The sequence below is a fragment of the Scyliorhinus torazame genome, chromosome 16, assembly GCF_047496885.1.
Source record: "Scyliorhinus torazame isolate Kashiwa2021f chromosome 16, sScyTor2.1, whole genome shotgun sequence".
In the NCBI taxonomy this organism is placed as follows: Eukaryota; Metazoa; Chordata; class Chondrichthyes; order Carcharhiniformes; family Scyliorhinidae; genus Scyliorhinus; species Scyliorhinus torazame.
In genome coordinates, this window is record NC_092722.1 from 150,031,106 (window position 1) to 150,051,985 (window position 20,880).

At 44.8% G+C, this 20,880-nt stretch overlaps 1 protein-coding gene across 1 annotated transcript in view; it reads right to left on the reverse strand.

Moving 5' to 3' along the window:
• The window catches only part of dock1 (dedicator of cytokinesis 1), an 850,868-nt gene that overhangs the window by 736,182 nt on the left and 93,806 nt on the right, over positions 1–20,880 (reverse strand). Inside the window, exons 8-10 of the mRNA XM_072479204.1 lie at positions 11,393–11,465; positions 5,391–5,470; positions 3,718–3,843 (exon numbers count right to left, since the gene is read on the reverse strand). Of these exons, the coding sequence (XP_072335305.1) occupies positions 3,718–3,843; positions 5,391–5,470; positions 11,393–11,465 (279 nt within the window). The remainder of the gene's footprint in view (positions 1–3,717; positions 3,844–5,390; positions 5,471–11,392; positions 11,466–20,880) is intronic.

The window sequence follows — 20,880 nt, forward strand, 5'->3', positions numbered from 1 at the left end:
ATACTATGATGAGTTATTGATCAATAGCTATAATTCAGGTTGAATCAAATAATCAACTGAAAAAATATGAGGCAGGAGCCAAAACCTCAGGGGGCGATTCCCCGATATGGAGGCCGTCGCGTTTCACGACGGCACGAACAGGGCCAAGGCATGACCTATTCTGGCTCCAGCGTTCTTACGCGGCGCCAAATCGGCACCGCGCCAACCCGCGCATGCGCAGTTGGGGCAGCCCAATCCTGCGCATGCACAGTTGGGCCACGCCATCCTGCGCATGCGCAGGGAACGTCTTATGCACGCCGGCCCATCACCAACATGGCGCCGGTGTTCTGGGGCCGCGCGCAGAAGGAGGCCGGCCCGCCGATTGGTGGGCCCCGATTGTGGGCCTGACCCCATCGGAGGCCACCCCAGTGAAGGAGCCCCCCTCCCTCCCCCATAGGCCCCCCCCCCCAGCATTCCCGCAGAGTTCCCGCCGGCAGCGACCAAGGATGGACAACGCTGGTGGGAACCTGTCGTGTCGTAGCGGCCGCCTGGCCCATCCGGGCCGGAGAGTCGCCACTCGCCGGTTCTCCGAGCGACCCGGTGCGAATTGCGTGCCGCTGGTTTTCGGGGGGGGGGGGAAATCGCGTGCGGGGGTCGGGGCGGCATGGCGTGATTCGCACGGCGCCCCAGCGATTCTCCCACCCGGTGTGGGAGGGGGAAGAATAGCGCCCTCAGTACCTCAACTTCCTGAGATAACGGAAATTCAAACAATTTTTCGCATGATGATGAATACAATCCAAGAACAAGCTGATATGCATGTCAAACAAAGTATCAGTTCACTACAAAGTACAGATTAAATCTAAGATCAGGACAAATAAATAACCAATCAGCCAGATCAAAATTGGCACAGAATTCTTCAAACACCATTCCTGTAGAAGATAAACATCAACTTCATAATAATAATCTTTATTATTGTCACAAGTAGGCTTATATTAACACTGCAATGAAGTTACTGTGAAAATCCCCGCGTCGCCACATTCCGGCGCCGGTTCGCGTACACGGAGGGAGAATTCAGGATGTTCAATTCACCCAAATAATTCCTTCACAAAGTTCCAACAACTACATTTATATTAACCTGCCTGGCTTTAATTAAAGTGTTAGCCTGGAACTATCAAATAAACTAAATCAGGCCAGGTAACTTCTGTGGTTAAATAAAACAGTCAATGTTCACAGATATTGAAAACTATTTCTTACTGACACATTCAGGAAGGTAGCATAGTCTAATGTCAACTGTAAATATTGCATCTATTAAAACCATAGAAAAATTATAGTATAGAAAGAAGCCATTAAGCCCATTGTGTCTGTGCCGGCCAAACAAAAAGAAAAACTAGCTGCTCATTATAATCCCACTTTTCAACACCTAGCCTATAACCCTGCAGGTTATACCAAAGAACAAGAACAAAGAACAAAGAAATGTACAGCACAGGAACAGGCCCTTCGGCCCTCCAAGCCCGTGCCGACCATGCTGCCTGACTAAACTACAATCTTCTACACTTCCTGGGTCCGTATCCCTCTATTCCCATATTTTGACTGCAGCTCCAGGTGCCTTTTAAATGAATTGAGCGTTTCAGCCTCAACCACCATTTAGAGCAGTGAATTCCAGATGTCCGCCACCCTCCGGGTGAAAAGGTTTTTCCTCATGTCCCCTCTAATCCTTTGACCAATCACTTTAAATACCTTATAGCTGTGATTACTTCCTGCTTGCAAAATTTTATTTCCTGATATTGCATTTTCATCACATTGTTATGTCAGCTTTGCCACTGCAAGTTTCTCATTTTATAGTGGAACTGCCTAGCTAAACCTGCCACTATAATCAAACCCCCCCACCAATTATGGCACTGTAACACAAAATCTTTGCATTACCACACTCCTAAACTTTCAGTGCAAAGAAATGTATTTGCCCCAAACATCTCCATTGCTCTGCATTACAAAATGGCACTAATTTCGATATTTAATTCTAAATAATATCAAATCCAAGTGTGTTAAGTTGGTCATTGCAATGAAATTAAAATCACTCTTCTGTTTCATTCCATACAATATGCTATTATTATTGGCATCCATTGTCTCAGGAGATGCACACAGAGGTACGTCACTTCAGTATTGAACATTGTCTGTTGTGGCTGTCGAGCCCAATTCATGAGTAACTGTCCCTTTTGCAGCTGACACAGATGAACAGTATTGGCCCAAGGTTGACTGATGCTTTTTCCTTCTGGCGGGCTCTCTTTTCTGCCATCTGGCCTTTTCTTTTGTCCTTTGCTTTTTCCATACCCTTCATGACTGCTTGTTACAGTCAGCAGTGAGTACTTCCCATGCCTCGACTCCGATCCTGGTCAACTTGAAGTCTTGCTTGCAGACATCCTTGTACTGCAGACATGCGTGATCTGTTGATCACTTGCTGAAAGCAAATTTGCCATTGAGCATGTCTTTGGAGAATGTGGCCATTGTCCATTCTGCTCACGTAACCCAGCCAATGGATTTGTCATTGGTTCAAGAGGGCAAATGTGCTGGGATCCCTGCACACTAGTTTACTTCCATATTCAGCACTCTGTCTTCCCAGGAGATGCCCAACATATGTCTGAAGCAGTAGAGTTGGAAGCTGATCAGACGTTTTTCTTGGCTTGTATAAGTTGTCCATGCTTCACTACTGTAAAGCAGGGTGCTGAGAACACAAGCCCGGTACACACAGAACTTAGTAATTTTTGCAGCAAGGAACAGGTTGCTGGTAATTGTTCATCCAAGATATGTAGAGCTGTTGACGATCTCCAGAGTAAGGTTGTCAACGTTGATGGAAGAAGGAGTTTCTATGTCCTGTCTCACAATTTTGGTGTGCTTGACGCTGATTCTCAGTCTAAACTCTTTGACAGCCCAGAAGAACCAATCTACAAGCTCTTGCAAGTGAACATCAATATGGGATGTCAGCATGCGCATCAGCAAACAGCAACTCACAAACTAGGGAATTACGCCCTTTGTTCTTGGCACTCAATCTTGCCAGGTTGAACAGTTTGCCATTGATTCTAGCATGGAGATAGACACCCTCACTTAAGTCGCGGAAAGTGTACAATCGCAGCATGAAGAAAAATATGCCAAATAGTGTTGGATGCCATACACAGCCCTGTTTTACCCAACTGCTGATCTTGAAAGCCTCTGATGCTGCTCCTCGTAACTGATGAAACTGCATGTGCTCGTGAATAGAAGAAATTATGCTGAGGAGTCCAGGCGGGCAGTCTATTTTTCACAACAGTTTAAAGAGTCCATTAACTTTTGTTTCTCTGCTGGGAGGAAAGATTTGTTCCTCAAGACATAAGTGATGCAAAAATAGTCACCTTGCACAAAAGAGAGGGGATTGCATTGATTGCAACAGTTACGGAGTTGTTAAGTATTGTGGGGAAGGACTTTATTTTTGTTGCTCCGACCAAATTGCAGATCCTGGCATCACGTATCTACACAGTGCACCTCAGTGTGGTTTCAGAGCTGGCAAAAGGACAACTGATATGATTTTCTCAATTTAGTTACAGGAGATGTGCTGCGAACAGCACAGACCACTTTACATTGTTTCCATGCCTTGTCAGCAGAAGTAGTTACTTAAATTTTTTTTAAATGTTAATATATTTACAATGACCAGAAATATGGATTGATGGAATTGTTTACTACAATTAAGTTGTTTGCTGACAAACTCACCAGGCATTATTATTTCAGGGAAACCCATTTTTCTTGCAACTGCTGTGGTTCTGTCGACTAGATGTGGAAAATCTTTTCGTATCTGATGAACATCGCCTAAAAGCAGCTTCATTGTCACCCACAATCCTAGGAAAATAAAAGATACCAAAAAATAAATCATCCTTCACAAATCCGCTGTTTAAACTAATAGATCAGAAGATTTGTTTTCACAATGGAAAAGGTACCAATTTTTCAAATTCGGTGACACTACCATTTAAGGGGGAATAAAACTTCACCAATATATATTTATCCGTTTTTGTTTTATGAATGGTAGATAGGAAATATAATCTATAAATGTTTCTACCATATTTATCCAAATATGGAAGCAAGCTGAAATGGGGTCTGGAAACAAGATGGGGGACAATAAAAGTACCACAAAATGAGTCAGCCTTTATGAGGGGATAGGAGTCACTGTCAATGGGTGAGGAATAATTCAAACACATTATGTTGATGTATACATTGATGGGTCTCATTTCCAAAATTGTAGGAAAATGGTTGTGAGTTCCAACAGGAAAACTGAGTTGGAAGATGCAAAGGGGCTGGAGAATTGCTGCTTCGCCAAGGGAGCAAAAAGCAGCATTTGCAACAGAAGCAGAGATTGAGCAGTTCATGTGGCTGATTTGGAAGAACCAGTGTATGTGCCATGGTAGAACAATTCAATCTTTGCATAGGATTCCGGCTTGAAATGGCGGTAACTCAACAGGGGTCTTTTGACAGATGCTGGCAGGGATCAGCAAGGGTGAAAAGAGTGGATGTCAGAATGATATTAGGAAGTGGGAATAGAAGACAGGAAAGTAAAAAAAAGATTGCAGATTGGAACTAAAAGATAAGGAAACTCAGATCTGCAGCAGGATCAACGCAAGAACACAGAAAGACGCAGTCGCCGTATCTTATATATAGACCTTGACCTGAATACTTGACTCCTTTAAATTGTAAATTGAAATTGATCTTATTGAAATTGATCTTGCCTAGCCTTCAGAAAGAGTTGGGCCTGCATAACAATTACAACCATGTGTTCAAAAGTCATCAAAGCAGCATCATCATTAAAAACCTCCAGGGTACTTTTATAAGTGTTTTTCATGTTTTATGTATACAAGAGAGAGGGTAATTTCACAAATGCTGAAGAACATAAAGGAGCAGTCAGGAGTTTCTACAATTAAAAAAGGTACCCAAATGAACAAAAATATATTTAAAGCATTTTTGCAAAACATTTGCAGCTAAACTGTTATAAGAGGGGGCCTTTTCAAAGTTGGAGCACATTGCATCAATATCTTGAGTTACGACTAAATTACAGAAAAATTACAGACAATGGAATGGGCGACCAATATTGTTTTGTATAGAAATATCTAAAGCTTTGCTTTCTTATTTTTACGCAAGTATCTGTCATGAAAATCATTGTCCATCAAAAACACTAAGTGGTGGATTGTACAGAAGGTGGGGGACAGATTACCCACTGCCCACCACTCCACCCAACCTAACAGTGGTGGGCATCTTGCCACTGAGAAATCCTGCTGCTCCAAAGCAATATTACATTGGGGGCGCGATCTTAATTAAGCCTTCAATTTCCTGTTTATCCTGTTCCTATTTAACATAGACTCATCGCAAAATTATATTTTCTAACAAACAGCACTTACCTTGACCCTTGTGGTTTACTTCCTTGGCAGCAATGACTTTATTGATCACAGTCTGAAGGAAGTCATTCTCCCCTGCTACCCTGGGTGAAAAACGGGATGATATGTTCAGCTGCTTGTGTCGAATGGCGTCATCCAATGCTAGCCTGGAAGATGCACATGACGACCAACACCACAAGAAACAGAAGGGCCACACAAACCAGAATTCACAGTACAAGGGGACACAAAATATCATTGCATAAATGCAACAAACAGTTATCATCAGCCAACGCAAGGGACAGGACAGATGGATAACAAGAAAGACATAGGAAGATTATTATTCAAGAAAATGCTGACTGCACAAGAATAAATGCAAATCTGCATCACTATGACTAACATCTTCATGGACCACCTTAAGCCCTTCCCCAAGAGCATAATGAAAAGATTCACACTGTATCCACAGAAAATGCAAAATTCTAACGTATCAATGTCTGTTTTCATAATACAATGGAGCCCTCCTAAACTTAGTGCTCAAAGAAACATCTCTGTGCAATTTGATCATTTGATTACAATAATGATAGACACACACAAAGGTCCATTCACTTACATTGATTTCATCCCAGTTCCTATGTTTCATGCACAGTATTGCAGAATGTTCTGGATATTAATCAAAGACTACACCCTCACATTTCCACAGTACCTGGTAATAAATTATTTAATTCAAGTAGTTTTTCTCTCCTTAATTAGATTGCTTTCCATGGAAAACCTCTAAACCTGGTCCAACCTTCCAGAAATCAGATGCAATAATGAGATTACTGAAAAAGGCAGAGAATCCGATACACCCACATATTTTGAAAGGTGGATTACTGTAGAAAGATAGGGGAAAACAATAAATACCTGATAACATTACTCCTTAGACTCCACTGCATAGATTGTTTCCATGGTTAACTAATTGTTTCCATGGTTAACTGTGGTGAAATCAATTCCTTACAATATAATAAATTGTACTGGTATGCACTGAATTCCATCAGTTAACCAGTCAAGTTTAAAATCTCTCAGTTTCCTCGGTTACCAGAACATAACTCGCTCTTTTACAGCTTCTGATTAATAAACTTAAACTATCTAGGTTGTAAACATAATTCCAAAACAGTGAAAATCAAAGGACTCAAAACAATTCCTGCCATAATGGCACTTGATAAAGTTTCCTATCTTGAGGATGGTTTGCATGCTGCATACCTTGTGCTTTTTGTCATGTAATCTCTTAGTGAATTTGCAATTTCAAAAGAAATCCATATTTTTTGCAACTATAGACAAAGCCTCAATACATATTTAAATAAGCTATAGCTGTCCTAGATCACACCAGCACTTCAAAAAATAAATGCTGTCAAGTTGGTTACTAAAGTTACCAGGACATTTATCTGTTTCCTAAGATCCTCATCTACCATACTCCATGCTTCCCCTTGGTCATTCTACCGAAGTTTCCTGGCATTTGAAAACCAACAAGAAACTTCAGTCAAACCTGTCGAACCTCTCTCTTCTCAATGCCCCAAACTTCACTACCAGTACCCTCCAACTCCCAGCAAATTCTATTTTACAGCACACCTATATTATACCCCCTTGATATTCATCACTGTCTTGAATGGAACTCAATGACAGCTGAGCTTAAAAGGGACTCCAAAATTTCAGGAAGCTTTAATAGAATAGAATAAACAAGCAAGAAATAAAAATATTCAGCAAAGACATGCAGCTATATTATGTTACAATAGTCATAAAGAAATACACAAGCACGTAATAAACTCAAGAAAATAGAGAAGCACCAAACCTTGGAAGGGTTGAAAGATTTGCATATACATCATTCACAAAAACAACTGAACTATAGTCTACTGGAACATATCAAATATGAAGTGTTTTTTCAAGCCATCTGCCAGAAGTATCAAACTATCTCAATTATCTTTATTGGTGTTCATTTTTAAAAATATATATATTTTATTAAAAGTTTTCAAACAGTTTTTCCCCCTTACAAATCAACAAAAACGGTAACATAATAACTGATAGATAACATTGTTTAAATAAAATAGTGAACTAACAAAATAACACGAAATAGTGCTCCCCCCTCCCCTTCACCCCATCTAGAACACACACAATTTACCCCTCCCCCCTATCTATTTTCCCCCTAACGTTCCGCTAGATAGTCGAGGAACGGTTGCCACCGCCTGGTGAACCCCTGAGCCGATCCTCTCAGCGCAAACTTCATCCGCTCCAATTTTATGAACTCTGCCATATCGCTTATCCAGGCCTCCACGCCGGGGGGTTTCGCTTCCTTCCACATGAGTAAAATCCTACGCCGGGCTACTAGGGAGGCAAAGGCCACAATATCGGCCTCTTTCGCCTCCTGCATTCCCGACTCATCCGCTACCCCAAATATAGCTAACCCCCAGCTTGGCTTGACCCGGACCTTCACCACCTTCGGGATCACTCCCGCCACTCCCCTCCAATACCCCTCCAGTGCCGGACACGACCAAAACATATGTATGTGGTTCGCCGGGCTTCCCCCGCACCTCCCGCACTTGTCCTCCACTCCGAAGAACCTGCTCAACCTCGCTCCCGTTATGTGTGCTCTATATAGCACCTTAAATTGGACCAGGCTAAGCCTGGCACACAAGGAAGAGGAATTTACCCTACTTAGGGCATCAGCCCACAAACCCTCCTCAATCTCCTCCCCGAGCTCTTCTTCCCATTTTCCTTTCTATTCTTCTACCTGCTCCTCCCCCTCTTCTCTCATCTCCCGGTACACTTCGGACACTTTGCCCTCCCCGACCCACCCCTCCGAAAGCACTCTATCCTGGATCCCCTGTGTCGGGAGCAGCGGAAATTCCTTCACCTGTTGTCTCGTGAACGCCCTCACCTGCATATACCTAAAGATATTCCCCGGAGTCAGCTCATACTTTTCCTCTAGCGCTCCCAAGCTCGCAAACGTCCCATCTATAAATAAGTCTCCCACTCTCCTAATTCCTGCCCTGTGCCAGCTCTGGAACCCTCCGTCCAACCTCCCTGGGGCAAACCTATGGTTGAACCTGATCGGGGACCACACATTGGTGTTCATTTTTAAATGTCATAATTTTATGTATATGATAGAATATGACAGAACATATGATAATGAACACTGTTTGATGGAATATTTGGTACTGAATTTCTGAGATCTGAACCATCAGATTTCTAGATTTTCCTTGCTGTCATCTTGTAATCTGGCAATTATTCCATAAAACAATTCATGTGCTGCATTAGTATCCAAAAAAGAACACCCATCTGGGAGAAAGACTTGCCTCTGACAGTTGACAGCCAACTGGACTAGTCAGCAGCACCCTGATCCTAGCAGCATCACCGGGAGATGAGACCTTAGTCAGGGTTAAAGGGAGCCTGTGAAGGTGGTGCACCACCCTCTGCCCCCTTTCGCATCCAAGACCCAACCAGGCTTACCTGCCAGGGATCCTATCTGTCGTCGACGTTCACCCTCCAGCTGGAAAATTGCAGCCGGGTGAAATTAGATACTTAAAGGCCTCAATTGGCGCAATGACAGGCAGATCAGTGAGGTTGAGCAGGAAAGACACTCACCAAATTTTACGGGAATCTTCCCCCCCCCCCCCCCTCACACACACCTGTCCATTTATTTTATCCATTAAATTTCAAATTCTTGCATATGCAGATATGATGAAAGATTCAACACCAGGGTTAGGAACCCTTATGACTAATGCACCAAGGCATTGGGTATTTTTATGTTAAATACCTTTATGTTACATTTCATACTGTGCATTTGAACAATGTGTACTCAGGCAATCATCCACAATCTTCCTCCAGTACCCTGAAGAGCAGTTGTTCCTCAACCAACATCAGCATCAAGCAGATTATAGGGTGTTTCTTTTCTTTGCTGTTTATTAACCCTTTCTATGGGCAAATTGACTGCCATGCCTGTCTGCATAACACAAGTTACTGGATTTCAAAAGTAAACTCTGGTATATGCTAATAACCCGATAAAACGTTGAAGAAAGTTTTTTTTTGTAGGTCTTGAACAGCTATAAACACAAAAACAGAAGGTACCCAGGGCAATTAACTTTTTTATTTTTTCATGGCAAGGTCAGCATTTGTTGCCCATCCCTAACTGCCCTTGAACTGAGTGGTGTGCTTGGACATTTAAGAGGGTAATTAGAGTCAACCACATAGCTATAGGTCTGGAGTCACATGTCGGCCAGACCAGATAAAGATGGCAGATTTTCATCCCTAAAGGATATTAGTGAACCAGATGAGTTTTTAATGACAAGCAATGATATTTTCATGGTTACCATTACCGAGATTAGCTTTCAATTCCAGATTTTTCTTTTTAATTAATTAAATGTAAATTTCCACCAGCTGCAGTGGTGGTTTGAAACCTGTGTCCACAGAACGTTGGCGTGGGCCCCTGGATTACAAGACCAGTGACGTGACAACTGCACATGCGGGTACAAGAGATCATCAATTAAAATTGGCCAAATTTTAGTTGCTCTATGCATCCAATTAAGAGTGGCAAAGATCTTCAAATATATTATCTGGCTGGCCTGCCATCTTGAAAGTGTGTGGAAACTATAAAAGGTAAAATGTTCTTTCAAGAAATATCATCTTCAAAATACTTGAATTTTCAGTACCTGCTGAATTTTCACGGGACATTGCTTTGCTGAAGATATTGTAATCATGGTGATGAATGTAGGAATTTTGGATATATTGTATTATATGTATTTGGAGCATAAAGGTTAAAAGTCTGGATTAATATGTGTATGACTGCTGCAGTAGCATTTTTAAAAGTCTTGGTTTGAAAGTCAGTTAGGCTTTTTGGGAGCCAGAGGTGCAATTAAAGCATTGTGAAAGTTTGGGCAAATGGATTTTTGTTTATATTAAGAGGGTTCCCTATGGAGTAATTAATTAGAGACATTGGGCTGGATTCTCCATCCCGCCGCACCAGATTTTTCTTCTCACCAGCCGGCCAATGGGGTTTCCCATTGAGGGCAACCCCATGCCGTCGGGAAACCCCCAGGTTGCCGGAGCAACGGGGAATCCCAACAGTGGAGAAGCCAGCCCATTGTGTTCAGTTTAGCGAGATGATGTAGTTAATGGGAGGAGTCAGATGTTGAGGTTCACTTTTATTTTATGGCTGGAAGGAAAGCTGAGAAGGTTTTCTGAAGATATACAGCCAGAGATTCTGCATTATTCTGACAAGGGGTCTTTCTTTACAGCAGGCTCAAAATATATCTCTTTCTCAAGGTGGAGTATTCAAGACATCTTTATATAGCAATGCTATACTGTATTTAAAAGTGGCTTGGGATCTGAGATGGTTTTGTTATTTAAGGGGAAATAAAAATAGCAGTTAGGGGTTATTGTATCATTATTGATTAGCATTGTGTAAGGGGTCATTGCAAGCTATTTTCTTTAATATTAAAGACATTTTAATGCTTTGTTAGTAATAAAGTTTGTTTTAATATATATCCCTATTTGGTGTGAAATCACTCCTGGAGAAAGATATCCGAACCTCAGTCTTATAAAATTAAAATAAACTATTGGGGTTTCTGTCCAGTATCCCAGTCAATGTTGGGGCCTGGTCTAAGATCGTAATACAATCCCTTTTATACAGATGCATTCAAGAAAATGAAATGTTCAGTTTGTTACTTGTACCATTTTTCCGTTTCCATTTTTACCTATCATGGCTCCATACATACATGCAAAGCTAGGTTATCCCCCCCACCTTATTGTGAAACAGAATATTTTGTAATACAAGACATTATAAAATAGGTTAATTACATTATTTTAGCTATGCAAAGTAATACAAAATAAATAATTTCAATAAGTTTGTCATGTGCCTAGCAAAATAATCATCATAATCATTGACATTGAACATCAAACATGTAATCAAACATACAAACACATTTATCAGATTAAATAAACAGAAAACATTTTAACCAAGGTCTGTGAACTACCAGCTACCAGGACTCAAGACTACTTACGGTTGGAACGGAATGAAGTGTTGTTTGTCCTCGTCATCCACTGTCCCTGTAATTATGTCAGTGACGTCCATGACTGAAACAATAATACAAAAAAAGGTTTTTCTTTGATTATTTTTAAAATTTGGGAATTTTTTCAGTAGGTTGGTGATACAGAAGTTAATAGAGTTTCAGCACTCTCACTTACACAAATTTATTCCACTTAGATAACCACTTTTGGGCTCAATCATCTTGGACTCTGAATTGATGTTCCCAACAGATCAAAGTATCACTGAATTCTGCTGTAGATCTATAGTTTTTTTAGAAAACTACATCATGCTATCCTAGTCCTCCTACAAATCTAGACCCGAACAGGCGCCGGAATGTGGCGACTAGGGGCTTTTCACAGTAACTTAATTGAAGCCTACTTGTGACAATAAGCGATTTTCATTTTTCATTTTTTTTCTTCTTCCCCTAAACCAGCTATCAGCAAAGAAATTAGCAGATCAATATACCTCAAGCAGACTTTAATCTTAACAAACAAACTTAATGACATAATGAAAGCAGTTGGAAATAATTAGCCAACCAACAATGTAGCATCTCACAAGAGCGAAGCCAAATTCTCTTTAATGGAGGCTGGAGGATAATGGAATTGACCAATGAGAAGCTCACTTTTAGAATACTGTTTATGGTTTTAGGCTCCCTACCATTATATACTGAAAAGTATTCAAAGTAAACAAAAAGAGCAACAATGATGAGGAAGATACAAAATATAATCTTCAAAAGATATGAAGACATAAATATGGAACTCCATTTTCAGTAGAGTTTTGTATGGGTATCTTCGCACCATAGCATGATTCAGGTCTTTAATAGTGTATTTACACTCCCGCAAACAAACGCCAGCAATTCACGAGGAGGGCAAATGAGAGAAATGAGGAGCAGGAGAGCAGCGAAGGTCATATCCTCAGCATTAGTATCCTTGAAGAAAGAGCTACGTGGACATAAAGAGAATTAGTGCTGAAGGAGACTGCGCCTATCTAAACAGATTGTAATTGAGATTTATTTCATCAATGAGGGAGACCATGATCAGATCATGCAGTACTCTTCCTCTCCAATGCCCTTACTAAACTATTAAAGTCACCGTCGCCTTCAATTTCTCTACCACTGGCTCGATCCAAGAATCAGCTGTGGACCTTGGCAACATTTGGCAAACACCAAAACATGACGGGATCTAGCAGGTCACTGGTCTCCTCCTTGAGAAAGCTGGAAGTGAATACTATTTCAAACAAGTGAGTCTTCATAGTACAAAGGACAGCGATTTATTATTCATTAGATTCCCACAGGTGCGGGGCACCATCAATTGCACCTATCTGCCCATCAACACACCAAGTGAGGAGTCAGTGAGTTTCCTCAGAAGGAAGGGAATCCACTCCCATTCAACGGGTACGTGACCGGTTATGATCCTCGGCCACACCCAGGTCGTGGGGGAGACCCAGTTAGGGACCACTAATTTTGCCTGAAGCAACCAAAGTTTGAGGTGCCTACTAAGGGAATAAAAAGCCACAAGATTCCATGGGATTTGAATAAACAAAAAAAATTTACTCTTAAAAAGTTCAGAAAGGTAAAAATTTCACAATATACTCTAAAATTCAAGCTAAGTATTGTATATGAAAATCTTGACCTGGCTATTGGAGAGGGGGGGGGAGGAGAGGAGCAAGGTAAGGTAGCAAAAACCCAGTGGGAAAAATGGGGACCAGCAGTGAAAAAGGAAGAAAGGAGGGGCCTTGGGGGGTGGGGAGGAGCAAGGTAAGATAGCAAAAACCCAATGGGAAAAAATGGCGACCAGCAGTGAAAAAGGAGGAAAGGAGTGTGTTGGGGAGGGGAGGGGAGGAGGGGGGGTCAAGAAGAGAGGAGCTGGAGATGGGGGAATGGGTAGGACTGTGAGCTGAGCCAGACGGCCACAGACAGTAAATAGAGAAACCTAAGAGGTAACCTTTGTGACTGTACAAAAATGAAAATGAACAGCAATGTACATAATTTTGAAAATGCCAATAAAAAGATTTTTTTTTTTTTTTTAAAGTATCTGTGAAAATAAGGGCTCCCTGCAGCCCTTCCGCTAACTTGAAACCTGTTTCTCTACTCTAATGTTTTTCAAACTTTTTTTCTGCGGACCCATTCTTACCAACTGGCTATCTTCAGTGACCCACGCCGGCTGACCGTCGTGACCCATGCAGGCCGACCTTCCCAACCCACGCCTGCCGACCTTCCCGACCCACGCCCGCTGACCTTTCCGACCCACGCCCGCCGACCTTCCCGACCCACGCCCGCCGACCTCCGCAATCCATGTTGGCCAACGTTCACGACCCATGTCGTCTGAACTTCGTGACCCACCATTTTCACGTACCTTTAATGCGACATTATTTATTGTACCTTTAATGCGACATTATTATGAGTCTGCTTGGTCCTCACAATTTCACTTGCTTTATCATTCAATAATATATTTCTGTATGGGTTGTTCAGAGGTCCTGGAGCTCACACCAGAGCTGCTTTGTGCTGCTGTGGACTCTCCTGAACATCTCACACCACCACTGCTTGCTGTGGATTCTCCTGAACCACTCTCTCCAGCAGATTTAATTTGAGATCCTGGCTTGTTTGTGTCTCTGTCCCTCTCTTCCTTATTACAAAACAATCCATTTTAAATTTGTTGCTTGTTTACTGCTAACAAAATGGAGGAATCGCAATCGTGTCCAGAGCACATGACGTCAGTGTTCGGGCGCGTGACCTGTTCGACCGTTGCTTCAGGCAGGAAGACTGCATTGAATTGAAAAAAAACTTCTCCAGGGTCACTGGGCTCTGGGCATGCGCACTGATGAGCAGGCATGCACGCGCAGCATGCCCGCATTCCAAAAGCCAGTCATGGCCATCATTTTTAAAGCTGGTCACAGTCAGCATTTTTAGAAGCCGGCTGCTGCGGCCGTTGCGCATTAATTCCCGTTATCGGGAACACCGCGATGGATGGCTCCGCGGCCTCCCGACACCCATCGCAAGTCCCGACCCCAACTTTGAAAATTACTGCTTTACTTCTTTCCCTTAACTTAACTGGGACCTGTTTCTGTCCCTTTTGTTTTTGTTCCTCACCTGGGACACTTGCTAGCTAACTGACTATTCGCTGACCCTTGAACTAATCTTGTGATTTATCACAGCATTTCAAGAGGGTCCCTTTTAACTAGACAGGAACAAATGTAACAAGCAGTGGAATAGTCAATACTTAAATGTTACAATCTCTACAGACTACAAGTTTATATAGCACAGACACAAACACAAAATGAATGGACCGCATAACATACCACAAGAGCTTTTTATATGTGTGCTTGCTATCCTGACAACTGAATGGTGCTTTCACCCTCCGTGGTCAAGAGTGTGGCAGTTCTTCATGTCACTACCAAATCTCCATGAATTAATTCGAGGCATAAGGGATATCCGTCGAAGAGAAGTTTGTACATTATTTTCTTTCACCCTCAAGGGGAGGGGGGGGGGGGGGGGGGGGGGAGACAGATTTGTTACAACCAAAGCCAACTGGGTGGCATGGTAGCACTGGTTAGCACTATTGCTAAACAGTGCAAAGGTCCCAGATTCGATTCCCGGCTTGGGTCACTGCCTATGCGGATTCTGCACATTCTCCGTGTCTGCGTGGGTTTTCACCAGTTGCTCCGGTTTCCTCCCACAAGTCCGGAAAGACGTGGGGTGGGACTCTCCCGAATCCCCCGATGGCCCGACGGCGGCCTACAAGCCAGGTCCCGCCGTGTGGGACCATGTCCATTTCACGCCGGCGGGACTGGCCAGAAACCGACGGCCGCTCGGCCCATCGGTGCCCGGAGAATTGTGGGGGAAGGGCGTTGCCAACGGCCCCCGACAGGCGTGGCGTGATCCCCACCACTGCCTGAAAACCGGCGGCGGAGAATATGGCAGCCGGCGTCGGAGCGGCGGGGCAGGATTCACGCCACCCCCGGGGATTCTCCAACCCGGCGGAAGGGTTGGAGAATCCCGCCCCTGCTATTAGGTGAACTGGAGATTCTGAATTCTCCCTCTGTGTACCTGATGTAGCCACCTAAAATGGCTGATTCCCTATTAATTTGGCCAAAACCCGATATAAAATGGCTAACCGAAAAGGCTGATGGGAAAAGCTGCCAACAGGACACAAACGGACAGCTGCAGACAGAGTAGCGTATTCAGCTCTGGGGAAGTCGGCCCAGATCGATACCTGCGACCATTAGCAGCACATCAACACAGACATCTGCAGTTTAATCGGCTATCCCCGGGAACAATTGCAACATATTAGCAATTGACTGCCGGGCCAGACCTCTCGGCGCCTGCAGTGGCCGAAACAAAGACAGGTGAACGACCACCCCCAGATCGAGGAATCGCCCCATTATTGGAGCATATCGAACCCAGTGATTGGGAACAAGTCCAATCACTTGGGACTCAGGGTCAAGGGCCGCCCCGAGAGGTGGGAAGCCCCTGGGCCCTATAAATTGAGGGGCCAAGTTCAGCTCTCTCTCTCTCTCCCTCTCCCTTCTTCTCCTGCTCGCAACCTTCGCAAGAACATCGACCAGAAACTGTAAGTTTGACTCCAGCGATCGCTACCCGATAGAGACTCCTAGCCATCGACCTGTATCAGCCTTTTGAATCCCGCAGGCCAGATCCAATTCGATAAACAATTTGTTTCCCTGACCTGGTGGGCCATCCCCAAAAGTTAAGTATTGGCCAGTAGTGGTAGGTTTTGATATAGATAGTAGGATTATTGTGTAAGTATTTGTTGCTGTACATAATAAGCGACCGTTGATTTCAATCTTACTAAGCGGTGTGCTGACTTATTAATCATGACTTGAGCTTGAACCACGTGGCGGTATCAGAAAGATACCTGCCGACTCGTGAGCAAAGGTGACATAATCAGAGCTAATAAAACTAAGGCTAATAAGAGCAACATAATTGGCGACGCTGGTGGGACCCGACATAGAAGTGGAAAACCACCCCGGGAGAACCCCAGAAATTTGAATAGAATCCAATTGGAAACAAAAACAAAAAAAAAACCACAAGTGTTCAAGCGGTTCTGGTTAATAATTCACAATTCGGAAGTGTGTGTATGCATGCGTAACTAACAGGGTTATAAGGTAAAACTGATAGATTTGTTGCATCAAAACTGTCGGAAGTCGGTATTTTCGGAAATTAGCGCAAGCCGTACCCTCATCTACGACACCACCTTAGCCCCCTGTTCCAAATTCGAACAAAGCAAGCAGATAAGAGAGATGGCCATGCAGGCAATGCAACGCCTCATGAACCCCGAAGAATTTGCGGTCGCACCGATCAGCAGCATTAAAGTGGGACAGTGTCCCATTTGGGAAGTGGAAATTCGGAAATTTCTACAGGGCAAAGGATGGCCCGTGTGGAGGGGTTTCTGTAATAATGACGACTCAGGTCCCGGACGTATAGGGCATACTTGGTGGGAGAACATGAATGAAATTCATAAGAAGAGCTTAGCAAATGCGCGCAAGCCAATGGCAATCGTGTCCTGTATGGCACAATTGCGAGGCACAGAGGACGTCAGGACGCTCCGGAAAGAAATAGAAGGCATACATCGTATGAGTAAAATCGATGTATGCGAGATGGAAAAAGAGAACCTGGAATTGAAAAGGCAGTTAGAAGCCATGGACGAAGAGGTGGCTGACACCAAACGGGGTCACCAGTCTTGTCTGGCGCATTTAAGCACTTTTCAATCCCAGTATGAGAAGGCTTATCAGGACACGCAGCGTGCAGTCCTGGTTAAGAAAGAGACAGAGAAGCAGGTGGAGACGCTACAGAAGCAATGTAGTGATCTCAAGGCAGCCTTGAGAGCGCTCCACGCTGCAACCATGGAACAAAGGCAGAGTACCTTAGACTACGCGAAGTGCTGAAAGCAAATTGCAGACCTGCAATCAATGCTTTCTGTCCAAAAGGGATTCCAAGACACCTTTGGGGAAAGTTTAGAACAGGAAGACGGCCCTGATTGGGAAGAATTGCAGGAGACAGCGCAGTGATATGTTCAGGGCGCAGGGAAAGCCCCAAAGGAGGAAAGCACCCCCACCCCCCCCCCCACACAGCAGGTAATACAGGCTCCCATGAACCCTGTAACAACCCACCGCACAGCCACAGCAGACGAGGCGGAAGTCTTATATTCCACCCCCCTCACAGTGACCCAATTACGGGACGCGTGTGCTAAAATCACACCGTTCCTCCCCGCTTCAGACCCACACCATTTCTTTGCCACTGTCAAACACCAGGCGACCTTGGATGATAAAGAGCAGGTAAAGCTCACGGTCCTCAGCTTAGACCCATCGGTCGCAGCAGCCCTTCCCGACCCACAGAATGTAGGAGGAGGCACCCTTGCAGAAATGCTTACCGCAATCCTGGATGAGATCGGGTATAACCGGGGCGACCCCGTAGATGGCCTAAATAAGTGCAGACAGAAAAAATCTGAACACCCCACAGCGTTCGCAGGACGCTTGTGGATTCACTTTGAAGCCGTTTTCGGAAACATAAGACCGTGCCCATTTGTCCGCAGACAATATGGCCAAATGGACCCGCACCCTTATCTCCCATGCCACGGAAGCAGGACATAATGCCTGTAATAATTATGACCCCTCGGAGGACGCTCATAATGAGAAGTGGGTGGTCGAAAGATTGTTCCGTGTTTGGGAACAGTCGGCTCACAATAAACCCACCGTTAGAACCACCGAGGAAAAACAAACCACCGCAGACGTGCAGGTAGTAAGAATCACCCTTCACAACCCCACCTGGGTAAACGAGGGAAAGAGCAGCTCCCCAGCAAAACCGCAAGAATGCTACAATTGCGGACAATTGGGACATTTTGCCAAAGAATGCAAGGCCCCTAAAAAGCCACAGAGAGCCCAACAGACTGGTGACAGACTTGACCGGAACAGACTGACGGTGTACAGGCTCCCCCAGTTGGGTCTGTGATACCCTTTGGGATAGGTCAGGTCGACCCGTAGTCGCAGCAAAGGTTAGGGGACAGCCGATCGAGCTTCTCTGGGACACAGGAGGGTCCCGCACCACCTTAAATTCCTCCACCCTTGGTAAGGACACGTGGCCCACTACAGCCACTATCACCCTCAGCGGCTTCACAGGCCACTCACAGCAGGGACACATCACAACCCCTGTACCCATCCAAATCGGAACCATTAACACAAAACATCCCGTAGTTTTAGTCGACCTGCCCCCAACAGCAGAGCACATTTTGGGGATCGACTTCATGAATTCTCACCACCTCTCTTTCGATCCAGTCAACCAGTGTGTCTGTAAGATGGCGAAATCCGCTAGAGCCCCCGCAACGCTCAATATAGGTGATTATATGAACAAAATTAGCGCAGTAGGCGAGTTTTTGTTCAACCCCACCACACTCAGCACGTACCGACAGGTTAGGGCAGTCCTGCAAAAAAACAGGGCAGCATTCGCGACCCACAAACACGACTGTGGACGGATGACTGGTTCCGTACAAATAACAGGACCGGACCCTAGACCCCAAAAGCAGTACGGATTCCCCCTAGAAGCAGAGGGAGAAATCCTAAAGGTTATAGAAAGTTTATTAGAGCAGGGCGTCCTAAGATTGGTAGCCTCAGCTAATAATGCCCCGATTTGGCTAGTAAGAAAGCCCGACGGATCATAGCGCTTGACCATTGATTATCGGGAACTCAATAAGGTCACCCCTGTAGCAGCCCCCATCGTTGCAAAAAGTCCCGAGACCATGCTCAAACAGGGACTCCATTCCCGACATTTCACGGTTTTGGACGTCAGTAATGGATTCTGGTCCATTCCATTGGCAAAGGCGTGCCAGTACAAATTTGCCTTCACTTTCCGAGCACAGCAGTACATGTGGACATGCCTGCCACAAGGCTTCCACAACTCCCCCTCCATTTTCCACCGACAGCTGGCAAATGGACTAGCTAAATTTTCTCGCCCCGAATGTCTGGTACAGTATGTGGACGATCAACTACTGCAGACAGACACAAAGGAAGAGCACATTGAGCTTCTGTCCGAACTCCTGGAATTACTACATTCCATTGGCTGTAAAGTAAGCCCCAAAAAGGCCCAGATATTGGAAGAAAAAGTGGTATATTTGGGTACTATCATCACACACGGCAAACGCGAGATCGAACACAAAAGAATTGACTCGATCGCTAAATTGCCCCTTCCCCAAAACGTTTCAGCCCTCCGGTCGTTTTTAGGACTGGTTGGCTACTGCCGAAACCACATTGACGGTTTCGCCAGCAAGGCAGCGCCCCTCTCAGACCTCCTAAAGAAAGGAGCACTCTGGGAATGGCTTCCGCAGCATACGGATGCTGTGGAATCATTAAAACAGGCGCTCATAGCCGCCCCCGCACTACAAGTTCCCGACCCGCTTTCCCCTTACGCAATAGAGGAAGCAACCACAGACCGCACCCTTTCAGCCGTGCTCCTGCAGGAACGGCATGACCAGCTAAGACCCGTGGCTTATGCCTCCCGAATTGTAGATGCTGTGGAGCAGGGATTCTCAGCCTGTGAGAGGCACCTGCTCGCAGTTTTCTGGGCAGTCCAGTACTTTTCATACATTACCGGACTGAACCCCATCACCATTTTGACCGAGCACACCCCTACTCAACTCTTACTAGACGGGCGACTTAAAGACGGTACCGTCAGCCAAATCCGCGCTGCTAGGTGGACCCTTCTCTTACAAGGACGGGACATCACAGTCAAACGGACCAAAACACACACATACTTAGCGGACAATCTACAGTACCCCGGAACCCCCCATGAGTGTGAAATCATCTCGCCCCACCATAATATTGGCCCCTTTATCGCGAAAACACCCCGCAGAAAACTAGCCACTCCATCTCAAAGCCCCCCTCACCCGGACACGTGTGATCCCATTAGGATCTATGTGGATGGATCTTCCACAGTCCTGGATGGACAACGCATAACAGGTTGTGGGATTTATGTGGAGGACGCGCAGGGACGCGCCCTCGAGGAAATCGTATTAAAATTACCTGGACACTTAGGCGCGCAGGCAGCAGAGCTTGCGGCCATCGCTTACATTATAGAGCACCCCGATTCCTTCCCCAGCCCAGCAGACATATATTCAGACAGTCTATACATTTGCAACAGCCTCACCGAATGTCTACCCCTCTGGGAAACAAGAGGATTTGTTTCCGCGGATGGGAAACCCCTCCCCTCAGCCCCATTACTCCGCCATATTCTGAAAAAAGCCAAGGACAGGACTTTTGGCATTATAAAAGTCCGCAGCCACCATCGTTCCTCCCCCCCAGAAATGTAAAAGCCGACGCACTAGCTAAGGCAGGATCCAGGCATGGGTATTTTTGGAAGCCCCCCGAAAACGCACCAGTGAGTGCGCCAGTGAGTGCAGTTCAGGTCGCGCAGACTAGGATCGAAGATCTAGTAGAGGCCCAGAAGCAGGATAGCGC